General features: G+C 31.4%; 1 protein-coding gene across 1 annotated transcript in view; it reads right to left on the reverse strand.

The window, feature by feature from the left end:
* Nucleotides 1–1,336: 1,336 nt before the first annotated feature.
* Nucleotides 1,337–14,525, reverse strand: part of LOC107444936 (5-hydroxytryptamine receptor 1D-like) — a 280,715-nt gene continuing 267,526 nt past the window's right edge. Inside the window, exons 4-6 of the mRNA XM_016059213.4 lie at nt 8,212–8,414; nt 5,741–5,991; nt 1,337–3,140 (exon numbers count right to left, since the gene is read on the reverse strand). Of these exons, the coding sequence (XP_015914699.1) occupies nt 2,493–3,140; nt 5,741–5,991; nt 8,212–8,414 (1,102 nt within the window). The 3' untranslated portion in view covers nt 1,337–2,492. The remainder of the gene's footprint in view (nt 3,141–5,740; nt 5,992–8,211; nt 8,415–14,525) is intronic.

The raw sequence follows: 14,525 nt of genomic DNA on the forward strand, positions 1-14,525 counted from the left end.
AATTGATCTTTATTCTATTGATAGAACTAATAACACAAAAGTTCACTGATTAGAGTATTGTTCCAAAGTTATTTCGGCAAAAATTATACCACAATACCCTTTTAACTCCTAAAATATTAGTCTAATCGATGTAATCTATAGTTTAATCGATATACTAAATATTAGTTTAATCGATATACTAAATATTAGTTTAATCGATATACTAAATATTAGTTTAATCGATATACTAAGTATTAGTTTAATCGATATACTAAATATTAGTTTAATCGATATACTAAATATTAGTTTAATCGATATACTAAATATTAGTTTAATCGATATACTAAATATTAGTTTAATCGATATACTAAATATTAGTTTAATCGATATACTAAATATTAGTTTAATCGATATACTAAATATTAGTTTAATCGATATACTAAATAATAGTTTAATCGATATACTAAATAATAGTTTAATCGATATACTAAATATTAGTTTAATCGATATACTAAATAATAATTTAATCGATATACTAAATTATACTAAATATTAGTTTAATCGATAAATCTTTGTAACTTCAGAACTATCAATTCTATTGACTCAATTTTGATTTAATTCAATTCAGCGTTAACAAATATATAAGAAACAGCATCTGTAAAGATAGTTGTTAGACGTTTAATAGGTAGATATATATAAAAAACAGCTCTTTTTATACACAAAATCCTTTTAACTTACTATTTGCTTTATTGTCTCTGGATTTATCTCATTTTATATTTATATAACAATATAGCCATGTTTAAGTTTTCCCTTTCGTAAATTTTAAGCTAAAACTCACTTTTCAAAGGCTGGGGCAAACTGAAATCAGATATTCCTATTTAAATTAAACCAAAACTTTTAATAGCCAGCTTTCTCCCATTTTTTTTATTGATACCGGAATTATCTAATTAAGAAAAATGATTTAGTATACCAAAAGAAAACATAAGCATATTATTCAACCTTGTAATTAGAGAGTTTTTAAAATATTAATTAAGACATTTCGTACGTTTTTGAGTAATTCCTATTAAGTTACGTATAAATTGTTATGTTCGTTATTGACAGAATCTATCCAGAATGATATTAAAGTACGTATTTTTTCGCATTAAACATTTATATTTAGTAAACATCACAGATATATCAATTTCGTGAATATATGAAATAGTAATATAAATATCTATTTGTAGTGTTTTTTTAAATCCCAATTAGATTTTCTGTCAGTAGAAGAATTTCAGTAAACAACTGAAAATGGATTGTAAATTATACTTACATACATTCTACCTAATGGACTACTCATTATCATCATAACATGAATTAGTTCTTTTTTTTTGTCAAAAATAGAATTAATGGAAAATTATCCGTTTCTCTCTTACTATTATAAAGTTTTTCTTTTACCTACTTATAATTCATTCGAATTACAATATAAAACACTAGAGTAATGAGATAGATAATTATTAACAGATGTGTAATCGGTAGGGAATGAGATGGCTATCAGTTCTTTTTTATAAAATGTAAATATTCCGTAGCGCTTTAATTGCAGGTAAGTATTGTACAAGTTTTAATTTTAAGAATTCTCACTTCAATCATTGTTACGTTTACCAGTTAATTCGAAAAATACGAACATATTTCTTACACGACCAGTTCTGGCTTGTATTTTTCATTTCAATCATGGTTGTTCAAGTGTTTTATTTCGGCCAGCTAGCATCATTTTTTAATTCAAACACGAATGCTTACATTTCACCCTTCAATCACAATTGGTATTTTTTCTCTCAATTTAAACACGAGTACTTACGTTTCTCCCTTCAATTATGGGCACCATTCTTCCATTAGCCATTACTAACCATTCTTACTTCTGTCATGGCAACTCATTTAAAGTCAGTGTTTGCCTTTTTTTCTCCCTTCAATCATATTTGCTTTTTTACAGCATTTTTCCAATCAGCCATTACTCACATTTTATCCAATCATGACTGCTCTCTTTACACTAGTTGCCCTCATTTCTCCCTTCAATTATAGTTTCGTTTTCAGTCATGAGTGATAGTATTTTTTCCACCAGTCATGACTTATATTTTTCCGCCAACCATGGCTGTCTGTTTTAACCAGTTGACCTCATTCTCCCCATCATTCACAATTTTTTTCATGCGTGCTTACATTTCTCCCTTCAATTATGGTTTCGCATTTTTTCTCCTTTCCATTTATAACTTAATGGTTGTTTACGCTTAATCAACCACGAGTGATTAAGTCATCTTAAACTTACATACTTTCTTCCGTTTGAACCATCCTGGCTTAAACTTCTTGCGTAAATTGTGGCTGAATTTTCAAAGTAATAATTTCAAACTTGGTTTTTAGTTCGAGAAAAATCAGTCACATTTTTTTAATCAAATTTAACTGTCAACTTCGGACAGATAGGAAATTTCCCGAGACGCTTTTTTTACAGCAGCATTCAGATATCACTTATACATATATTCATTTATAATTTTTCAAATGAACTGCTGAGGGTCATGGCCTTTTCTAGTTTTCCTACAACATCCACACTTGTCTATAGTCAAACGCAAAAATGCCTTTTTAAAATCATTATTGTTCAAAGCATAAATGAATGGATTGATGGCCGAGTTTACCCAACCCAGCCAGACTAAGCAAGCTGTAAGCGTGGGATGGAAGACGCAGCTTTGGCAAAATGGCTCAATTAAGTAGACGGTGAAGAAGGGCAGCCAACAGATGATAAATCCTCCAACAACGACACTGAGGGATTTGGCAACTCTTCTCTCGCGCTGGAAAGCTGCTCTTTCGTAACCGTCTTTCTTTCGTATCGTCAAACGAGTCGGTTTTTGAGATTCTTTTTTTGGGTTGCAGTACTGGCAGTGGTAGTTGTAGTTGGAGCCCTGGTCGGGGTCTTCCTGAGATTTGTTCCGACTGACTAAGGGGTGTGGGTTGTCGTTTTCGGTGGGCTGTTGCTGCTGGTAATCCTTTTCTTCGTGATGGTGCTCGTGGTTCTGTTGGTGGTAAAGTTTCGTCGTCACGTTTGGGTTGTACGTGTTTTGACGGTGTAGGAAGAATGCTGATGAGCGTATGAGTGAAAAGGAACTTCTTCGCCTTCCACTGCTACTCCTGGTACTGCTTCCACGAACCTGTAATGGAAGAACAAAAATATATTCAGAAATGCTTCGAGAAAACGAATAAGACAAATCTTATAGGTCTCTAAAAATAAATTTAGTTGTTAATATTAGGTATTGTACGATTTTCTTTGTTTCAATATACAATAACTATTCATAACTTTATCGGACAAATGTTATATCATGTACCCGAGATGGCGGAACTATTTTGATTAGAGTGCCAGCCAAATTAAAATTTAATACTTTCGCATATCCCGTAAACGACTTGTTAATTTTCTTCATAAAAATCATCTTCAAACTAAGTAATAGTTACATAGTAATAATAGATTGTGTAGTTATTAACTGACTTCAAATGGATATAGTGGAAACGATAAAAGGTAAAATATTATAAAGTGGGCACCCTTTGAATTAACGCTAGATACCTTTTTAAATTTTTACAGATATCTTTCACAGCATAGACTAGTAGCGTAACATCCTGGAAATAGAGTTAACTGTAGTAATGTAGTCAGCCTTACATCCTAGCAATATAGTAATCTATAGTAATACAGCCAGCCTTGCATCATGAACACTACCGTTATGGTCCCCAAAATCATACTTTTTTTCCTGAAGCCACCTACATTATCCTCTATCTCTTATGAGTTTTTTTTAATGTGATCAATAATACGCACTTCTCCCGTGTCATCTAGTGACACGTGTGCCATAGGTTTGCCATGTCTGTCCTAGATTCTAGTGCCGAGGTAAAAAATGGTTAGTTCTAAAAATATTTAACAGTCGAAAGTAAGCTCAACCGAGTAAAAATACTGAAGTTTTTAATTTTTCTTAAAATTAATTCACTCATTCAGTAAACAGAAAATATTAGCACATTCGAAACAATTTTTTTGGGCTAAAAAGGTGCGTAAAAATATGTATTTGAGTACATTCAAAAGCTCAGAAAGTTATTGTGATCGGTTATTTTTCTATTACACTGTATATAATTGTATGTATGCTTTACCCATAACTCAGTTTTCAATAAATTTAATTTAAGAAAGCTTCCAATTGTATAGATCTATTGGAAAGCGAATGGAATCTTGAATGCTCTTTAATAAAACGGATCTGTTTAAGACTACCTCTGACAGTTTAAACTATTGTATTTATTGAGCGATTGAAGGATATCCAACTAGTAATATGTTTATTTTTTGATTTAAAATTGCTTGTCAGTCAAACCTAAAAACTTTATCCGGTTGTAAAAGAATAGTTCTATAAAATATATAATTTTATATAGATGCAAACGATGGTAAAGTCCTTGATATTGGTTTTTTACTTTCATAACTAGAACAAACAGAAATTAGTAACATGATAAATTGCTTAGTAAAACATTTTTCCGGACATTGCTCTCCATCAATGCGACTAATCAAGAATTGTCGTTTGTAATAATAAATCAATTCTACTTGAACATATTTATAGCTACTCGAGAATAAATAATGAATTATTGAGCAGTAATAAATTAGTGAGTAAAGATATTAAGCTCAGAATCAATCTCAATCTAGACCGATTCATTACGAATCGATCCTTATTGACAAATAATGCAGAATGTTATTGATATGGATTCATCATTTGTTTAGGGGTTAAGGTTGGTTGTGTTTGTAAGATTTAAAGGTATGTTCTTTAGTTGAACTCGAAAGATGTTTTAAGAAATAGAGTATGAGAAAATTCTAAATACATTTTTTATTTAAACCAGTACCATCGAAGATCAAAAGTGTATTGTGTTTATAACGCTGTCTATGAAAGTAAGTAAAGATATTTTGTTTGGATATTATTTTATGATACCACACATTGAACATCATTTATGACACCACTCATTAAACATTGAACATTCAAATTACATTGGGGAACAAATTCTTAAATTACTGGGAAAAAATTTCAATTTTTACAAATGCTTGATCTTGTCTAATTAAGGTGTGGGTATTTCAAATCTGATATTAGCTTTGATTCTAAAGCCACTGATTTTCTTAAAATAAAATTTTTTGTCCAAATGTTTTTGTTCAAAAACTTTATATGCAACATTGGGTCACTTAAATATTGCGATAAGCTTTAAAGATAGTTAGGGCACATAGTAGAGACTAAAATTGTATAGAAACTCGTGCCTGAAAATTTTATCGTGTGCAGCTAGGGGTGCATCCCTATTATGAACTGTTCAAAAGCTTACGAAGAAACAGTTCATGAGTTGGTAAGCACCACTAGCGACGTATGACGACATTTTCGAGCATGAGATCCTATGCAATTTTAATTCTGATGATGTGCTCTAACTACCTTGTTTAACGCAACAATTATGTGACTCCTTCTGAGATGTAACGTGTTTAAACTCATGCATTTTGTCATAAAATAGACTAAAAATGTCACCTAAAAACAGTAGCTTGAAGAGAGAAACAGATTAAGGATTTAAAATCAGCGATACGAAACTCTATTAAAAAATCTGATGGAGAAAAAAAGTTCTTTAATGTTATTCTAACATATTAATGCTTTCAATTCGACCCATAAGTATTACCTGAATTCTTCGAATAATTACTCAAAGTACAAGTTTAACCTGAATCAGAATCAATTTCCTGAAATAATAACTGTAGACTAAATCTTCTTACCTGTGACAGTGGAAGCGTTGTTTCTTCTGTTGGAGCAGAATCTTGTCGGCCTTGTTCCTTCAACATGCGCTGGTGGTCCGTTGGTACTGAATTATCTCCTAGAGTAGAGGAATTGCTGTCTGACCCGTGTCCATCTTTCGCATTAGCGCTGCCACCAGTGCCTTGCATTAGGACTGCCTGCCGCTTACGAGCTACAGCAAATATCCTCCAATAGACATAAACCATAATGAAAGCCGGGATGTAAAATGACCCTGAAAATAATGGAATTGTTAAATGGCATAATTGTAAAAAGTGGATGAAAATTATCTGACGGACCTTGTTATGCATCAACAGCAAGTAGAAATCAGATTAAGACAATTATCTAATATGAAGAAATCTAACTAGAGAGGAAGAAACTGAAAACATCAATCTTTTTGCTTACTGGGAGAAACAGAGAGGCGATTATCAGAAAAACTTGCCATCAGGAAATCAAAATCTTGATGTTTTTAGCCTGTCTTCCTCACAAGAGGTTGGATTGCGTTTTTGCTTTTTTAAACTAAAGTATTAAATTGTGACACCTAAAGGCCTGGTTTCTTAGGACAGGACGCCGTCAGCTGGAAATCAGCGATAACCTCTGATTGGTCCATTTGTGAGTTTGATAGTATACGTCATCGAACGCTCATCTTGAACTACAATTGCCGTCCAACTCAACTGCAGTTGGATTACAACGTGACGTTAACCACAGAAGCAATGGCAGACAGCATCCAACAGTACATTGAAATCAGCCAAGATTTTGATTTTGATATTAAACATAGCTTCTTCATTAAACATAGCACTCTTCATTTAGCTCAGCTATAATGTGTTTTTTCTTGGGCAAAGTCATTACTTGTTCTCTAAAACACTGGTCGACAATAACAAAATCAATACAAATTCAAAATAAATATTTGTTTACATTATTAACGCATGCGCAATGAGACATAATGTCTGCGTTGGACCGACTGCTCAAGCTGAGCTAACAAAAAAGTATTTTTTGGCGTCACTTCTACGTCAACTTTCCGCTGACGCCCAGATAAGGCGCTAGTTCTAAGAAACCAGGCCTTGAGCTAACAAACCAGTATTTTGTTGGCGTCAGCGGGACGTTGACGTCACGCTGACGCCCAGATAAGGCGATTGTCCTAAGAAACCAGACCTTAACATGTGTACTTGAAATATACGATATGAGAAATGATTACGAAAGATCCAGTGTGTACTATAAATATACACTGCATGTACTTTTAATGTCACAGTGGTCTGAATTTTTTAAACCGAACGCTTAAAAATAGAAAAGTATTGAAGCACCTATATCTTAAATTTCAATAAATATTTTCAAATATTAATAACTGCAAAACTATTAAGGTTGAAAAGCAATTTTTGTGGCAAATTTCTGTAATGGGGCATAAATTCTCCTATAGATTTCCTTTGGATTTAGTTTCTCACAAAAGAGGCTGCAGAATATGCCTGAAAAGCAACGAAAAATAACTAAAATCACATCAGAATTTTTCGAGACCTTTAAATTAAGGAAAATCAAATTACAGTCTTTTCAAAATATCCAACTTAAGTAGTAATCAGGTCCCGCAGAGGACTGATAGTTAAGACATGGTTCTCAGCAGATCATCGAAGTCAAACATCACTGCCTGCGGTCAGTGTGCGGGTGGGTGATCACTTGGATCAGTCTGCGTAGGGACCAAGGGTGTGCGGTATTGGTCCTTATTAAACTGTTCTGCCGTAAAGTGCTAGACTTCGCTTGCAGATCGTCGGCTACCGAAGCGGGGGTGCCATCCTCTCTGCATTGGATCAAAAATTGTGATGGCATGTCTTAGGATTATCCTCAAGGATGTTTCCCAGACCGTCGCCAATAGCCCATTGTGCAGCTCTAGTGCGACGTAAATGAACCACAACTACTAGAAGTAGTAATCAGACATAGCAATTGAAAGGATTAGAAAAGGCTTGTAACGCCATCTGAGGAAAACATTTTGAACTAATATCAGGAATATTATAAATAAAACGAATGTGTCATCGAATTTGCTGCAAGAACTGTTTTTTTCCCTTCCTTTTTTTCCAATTTTGACCGTTTTCCTACGACACATTTTTGAAAATCATCGGTACAGTTTAAGGCATCCTTTACATGTTGATGATACCGTACCATTTAGTGCGTTTCTTTTTTTTTTCTCTTATCCTTTCTGCGAGTGAAATTTTTTAAATCTTTGCTTAATTATTTATTTATCCTCTATTTCCGTTCATCATACTGCAAGTAATATTTTTTTAAATTTTGAATAAATAACGAACATGAAACTGCTACGATTAAGTATCGCTTACAATAAAATTTCAAACAAAAATAAAGAAAAACAAAATGATTTCATATCAATCAATTTTGTGCACCTAATTGAAATGAATGCATGTATTAAAACATGGAAATAGAATTGGGGTTTTGTGACGTCATTAACAAGTTTTACCTAAAGCAGAGTAGACAACGTATCCTTGATCTGCAATGTAGGCACATTGGGTGTCATTTTGATTAGTGCCGCGGTCATGCCATCCAAACATGGGTGGACACGTGATGACAGCGCTCACTAACCACACTATACCAATCATAATTAATGCGAGTCGAACACTTCTCTTTACAGCATAGGCCAATGGTTGGGTAATTGCAAAGTACCTGCAACAAAGAAGTTGTAAATGGGATGAACATTTTTATTATTAGGCGTTTTTCCCTCGGTCCACACATTTACCCTTTCCGTTACCATAGTTTTGGCAAATTTCATTTTTTCCCCGTGTCAGTATATTCTGACTTCTTACTGAAACATAATGCCGTGGGGGAAAAAGCGAGATTTTCAGAAACTATGGTAGTGGAGGGAGAAAGTGTGGAGAGTGGGGAAATCACATATCCTTAAAATACCAATATCAACTGAGACAATAAATATCTAAATAGCTAATAAATTACCTACTACGTAATAACGGTATCATTTCAGTAATACAATTTAATGGCACTTTTATACCGTTTTCCAATTAGTTTATGCAAAATAACTCTACAGATGTGTGTTTATTCACTTATTTTTGTACGGAACTGTGAAAAGAAATCATTTAAGATTGCAAGAAAAATATTTTGTAAGTCGATAATCTGAGCTAAATTTAAAGTATTCAGAGTTGACTGAGAAATGTTGGATGTTGTTAGAAATGTTGGATCTAATTGAATCATATTGGCGATCATAAAAATTAGCAAAGGTTAAATAAATGTTAATAAAATGCACAATAATGGTTTTTAAGTATATATGAAAACTTAAATTAATACAATTAAAACAGAACTAAGTGAAAATGGTATCGTTTAGAAGGGAGGTGCAGTTTAGATTTAAAAAGGCATAAAATTTGTAGAGAATACGTAAACATTTTAATTGTTCATAATATGCATTTATAATATACGTTATTGATGCGTATTTTATAAAAGTGATTACTGAAGTAACAATAATGCTCAATTTTTAATTGCACTAAGAGTTTGTTTTAATGAATCAATGATTTCAGTTCAATTTTACGAAACTGTGCTGTCAAAGGTTTTTGATTATCTCAGCAAAATACCATACGTAATTCCAAAATAAATAAATAAGTAAATAAAATAAAAGGAAAGAAAAAATATGCGAAAGTAGTATTTTGTGAAAGGGAGGTACGACGTAGATTATAACTTTGTTGACCGGCAATTTTGCTCAGAAACGATCATGTCACTGGCTATTATTTTGTAATCGAATATGGAAGTAAAGTAAAACACTCTAAATAAACTCCTATAAATCTTATCTACCTTGAACTAAATGCAATTAAATTCAACTTTGGAATATTCTATATCGTCTAGGGTTTTCATGAACTGAAATGGGCAATGCTAGTGCAATGGCGAGTTAACTTGTCACCAGCCAATAATGTGTTGAGAGACATAAAGTACGTGTATAATATGTGAACATTATAAATGTTCACATATTATGTACGTATTTCATAATAATGATTGGTAAAGCTGCCATAACAATAACGCTCATTGCAACATAAGTATATTTTGACGAATTAATGTTTTGTGAGAATTAGTGTTCTATTTTAATATTCATAATAATATGCATTGATAATGTATGTTGCTAATATGTATTATATGGTGCTGCGATAAAAATAAAACTCAAATTTTAATTACAGAACAAGTTTCTTAGACGATTTTGTAACTGGAGTCATATTTTACAAAATTACGAAAGTTAAAAGTTTGATTGTCTCTGGAGACTTCAAAATTCAAAACTAATTCAAAAAACAGCGATGAGAAAATAGTATTTTTTGAAAGAAGGCAAATCACTGTTAAGATATTTGAAACATAGTAACAGTGACGTAGGCAGCTTATTTAAATGTCTATGAACGCCCACTCAGATGCTGTTATTTTATGATTTTTAACTACACGAAAAGTTCATTTAAATGTTTGCGAACGTCTACTCAAATTCTTTGATTTTATAATTTTTAATTACAAAATAAATTTATTTCGACGAATTCACGAAATATAAAATTCACGAATTCACGAAAATTTCATAAAATGGGACTCAGAAGTTCCATTTTATAAAATTGTGAAAGCTATAAAAGTTTAGGAATTTCTTAACTTAAGACTTTTAAAAAAACCAATTCGAGAAACAACGATAAAGAAATAATATTTTTGTGAAAGAAGGTAAATCGTGATTTTGGATTTTTGAAAGACAGCAGGAGAGGGGGGAAGGCGTGACGCATCGGGACGTAGAAATTTTATTTAATTGCTTGCAAATGCCCACTCAAAACTATGTTACTTAATAATTTTAGATAACAAAACGAAATTCATTTTGGCCAATTCATGATTTCAGTTACATTTCACAAAATTGTGAAAGTTAAAAGTTTCAGCACCTCGCGAGACTTGGCGGAAAAAAAAAATCGAAAAACAAGGATAAGAAAATAGTATTTTTTGAAAGAAGGTAAATCACGGTTTTGGATATTTGAAAGGCAGCAACAGTGGAAGGGGGGGGGGTGATGCATCGGGACGTGGTAAGCTTATTTAAATGTCTTACGAACGCCCACTCAAATTCTGTTTTGCTTCCATCACACCGTGTGACACACAACAAGGAAAAAAACTTGTGAATGGAAGTAAAAGCTGCACGGGAATACAATCCTTTTCAAAACCTATCTGGGAATACCGGTGACTATAAATAGAATATTTCTTTTCTGAATGTTATTCCTCGCTCTTGCAGACCAAAAAGTAACTTGAATAAAAACGGTTTTTTCTTCATTCAACCCCAGAACGACGCTCACACAGAATCGTTCGAGATCCATCACTCTAAAAAGGAACCTCCGCTTCTTGAGTGCGACCAGTTTTTTTTGTTGAAGAAAATGATTTATTTTTTTTGGAATTGTGGTTTTGTGTATTCTTTAGATTGATTTTTGTATTAAATTCTTTTTATGAGGGATTAATACTCCCACGAAATCACGTTTAGTTTGAATAATTGATATTCTTTAGAGTTTTGTTTACTAATTCCTTTTAAACTTAGGGATATCGCTTATTTATTCTTTTCTTAAAAATATACATATATTTTAAATATAAATATGGAGTGCGTTTGACATATTTTTGAAATGCAGTTTAATTTCTGACATTCATTCTTTTGGTTATTGGGAAATCCAAAGGTTCTAAACGATTTGGTTGCTATTGTCTTTCTTATTTGGCAAAGTTATTAAAAAAAATACTAAAAAAGTTGATCATTTACAGCAGCGGTTCCCAAATGATGTTCCGAAAGTTTAAATCAGTATCTAATGATTTTTAAACCTGTTATTATACTTATATCTAAGCAACAAACCATTATTTATTTACTATTTCGGTTCGTTTTATGAAATTATTGAAGTAAAATAGCAATAAAAAAGGATCAGAAAATTTCTTTAAAAAAATTTCTTCCAATAACAATATATTGATTAAATTATGAAAAGGATATGCATTTATAAAAAATAGCATTATTATTTCTTATGGAACCTTTCAATGCAATATAAAACAATCGAATCATAGAATAAGGAATTATGTTTTTCTGATAACTATTCTAAGCGGTTATAACAGTTCTTTTTCGAAAACTATAATTCTGCGTACGTTGTTTTCAGCTTATGCATACACCATCAACAAATTCAGATGTCTAGATTCAACTCCAGGCTTGCTACTTCAGCTATTTGACATAAAACTTATAATTTTTAGTATATGATTGAGAAAACGATGATTGAATAAATTCCATTCTTCACATTAAATGAAATCAATATAATTTGTAGTTTTTTAAAATTATATTTCTTACTTTTTTAGTATATTCACATCTACTAATTTTATATTTTAACTTTGGGTTCTGCTAATTGATGCTCGATTGTTTAGAGTTCCATAACCGTAAGTTCAGATCTACAGCCTTTCTACATACTATACATTTATAAATATTTTAGGATTATTTTTTTATTTAATGATTTTAATATTTAGTGACAACAAATTTCATTATCAACAAATTTTCCGATTTATTGATTTGTTTCTTTTCTTGCCTTTTTCTTCCAACCTTATTGGTTGTTGATATGGTGAGGAGCAATTCATAAAATATAGCACACGCGGATCGCCTTTAAATTACAATAACCATACCATGAGCGATTAATACTTAAGGACGATTCATTGTGACGCCATAACAACGCATTTTTCAAAGTTTCTTTTCGTTTTGCTTTCAGTTGAGTCCTCTAGTATCCTTAAAAGGACATAGTTTATGTTGCGGATGTGAAAAATAGAATCTCTACATTTGTGATTTAGTGTCTTTGTCTTATTTTTATATATTTCTATTTATTTTTCTTTCACTTTGTTGTATGATAAATTCTGCTATAAACAGAGAAAAAAGTCTATATAAGTTGTAGAAAAGCTTTTATGGAGTAGCTATACGAAATAACATTTATCCAACAGTACACTTAATCATATAAGAAAAATAACCCTTATCGAATTCTTCTATTAGTTTAAAAGGATTAACGGTGCAAGTCATACATATAATTATATATCATATAAAATATAGAAAGAAATTTTAGTACAAGAAAAATATAGAGATGTTAAAATACTTAAATCAAATCGTAATATAATTTAGATGCTAAGGAAAAGGTACATTTTACCTTCATTAATCATTGATATTATTGTTAATTATTGCGAATTATTATCGTTATCAAAAGTGATCGCGATATTATTGTTCCTGACATTTATCGTATTTAATGATACTCGCGATATTATAGTATTCGAAATTTGGCATTAAAATAGTGACCGTGTTACTAACATTTTCGTTATTATTATATATTTGATATTTATAACAAGACCTGGTGCTCACGATGTATCGTGAATATACTTTTTTAACAGCCTTTAACGCATTGTTTAAAAAATATATCGACAATTTACGATTTATCGATATTTTTTCCGACATATCTAAATTTTCGACATACACTATTTTTTCGACATACTTAAAATTTCTAGTCATATTAAAGAAAAGATAAAAAAAAAAAAGATTTATAATTTAGGTGATAACCATTTGGAAAAGATTCAAGAAAAGTTATTTGAGAAATAACGATCAATATATCACCTACAACGTATAAGGCGTGATCTAATACGATATATATATTTGAAATGATAAACTCAAGACTCTGTGAAGATGTACAAAGACATTCTGAAAATAGGTAGATAATAAACTTAAAGAATAGTTTGAGAGGACAAACAAGGTTTGTTACTGATGTCTTTCTTTACAAAAAAGGCATTACGAACGCACTTTTTTTCCCTCTTTAACAGTTGAAGGTTGTTCTTAGTAGGGAGCTCTCCACATTTATCTGATGCCAATAACATGGAAAGTAAAGGTTAAAGCCACCTCCAACAAAGAAAAAAAAATAGAATAAAAAAAATTGCTATTGACTAGGCATCGACAGAAAATAACAACCATCAACGAAGTATCAAACGATCCAAGTTGCAGTCGAAACTTCCAGCTCGATTTTTTTAAACTGTAACTGTGCTCCTTATTACGCAATTGTGAAGAATAATTCGGAAGCATTTCTCTATCTTAGTCAAGCGTATTTTTTCCCTTCTTTTTCTGTCTTTTTTTTATTATTTTTTTATTATTTTTTTATTTTTATTCTGTTTACATCTCAGCCGTCTCGGAAACAGAAGAGAAAATAAAGAAGAGTAAAAAAAAAGAGATATCGAACCAAGCTTGGATTCAGCGATTTCTTGATATTGATTTTCATTCTAGACAACCCCTAAAGCCAATTCGCTTTCTTAGCTGTTCAATATGTCCGTGGTTTGAATTCGAATGAATCTGAAGTTTCCTTTATTTTTTTTTTAAATGTGTTTTTTTTTTCTGCGTGCATCCAAAGTAGAACTCTCACAATTCCTGTGCATGACAGAATGAGGTTCAGTTATTCTAAAAGGTGTCACGTGACGGAATCTATTCAATTTTTTCGCACGCGCCCACCCCCTCTTCCGCAAACGATTTACTTTGTGAAGATATTTTCTCCAATTCAATTCAGGAAATAGAATAGTAATAAAAAATTATTTTAAATCGAGTATAGAGTCCATAAAATGAGGCAATTTTTTCCTCTTCAAATATTTTACGTTTTTATTCACTTTATCAGAGACTGGCTAGGCATTTAATTGAATGAGAAATTTCCTTATCTTTTACAGTTTTAAAGCTTTAGTTAAAAATAATTATTTTAAACTATAACATTTATTTGACGATGCAATTTTTTAAATTAATTTATTCGATTT

Source organism: Parasteatoda tepidariorum, chromosome 3 (genome assembly GCF_982258835.1).
Source record: "Parasteatoda tepidariorum strain Cologne lab strain chromosome 3, Ptep-v5.0, whole genome shotgun sequence".
NCBI lineage: Eukaryota > Metazoa > Arthropoda > Arachnida > Araneae > Theridiidae > Parasteatoda > Parasteatoda tepidariorum.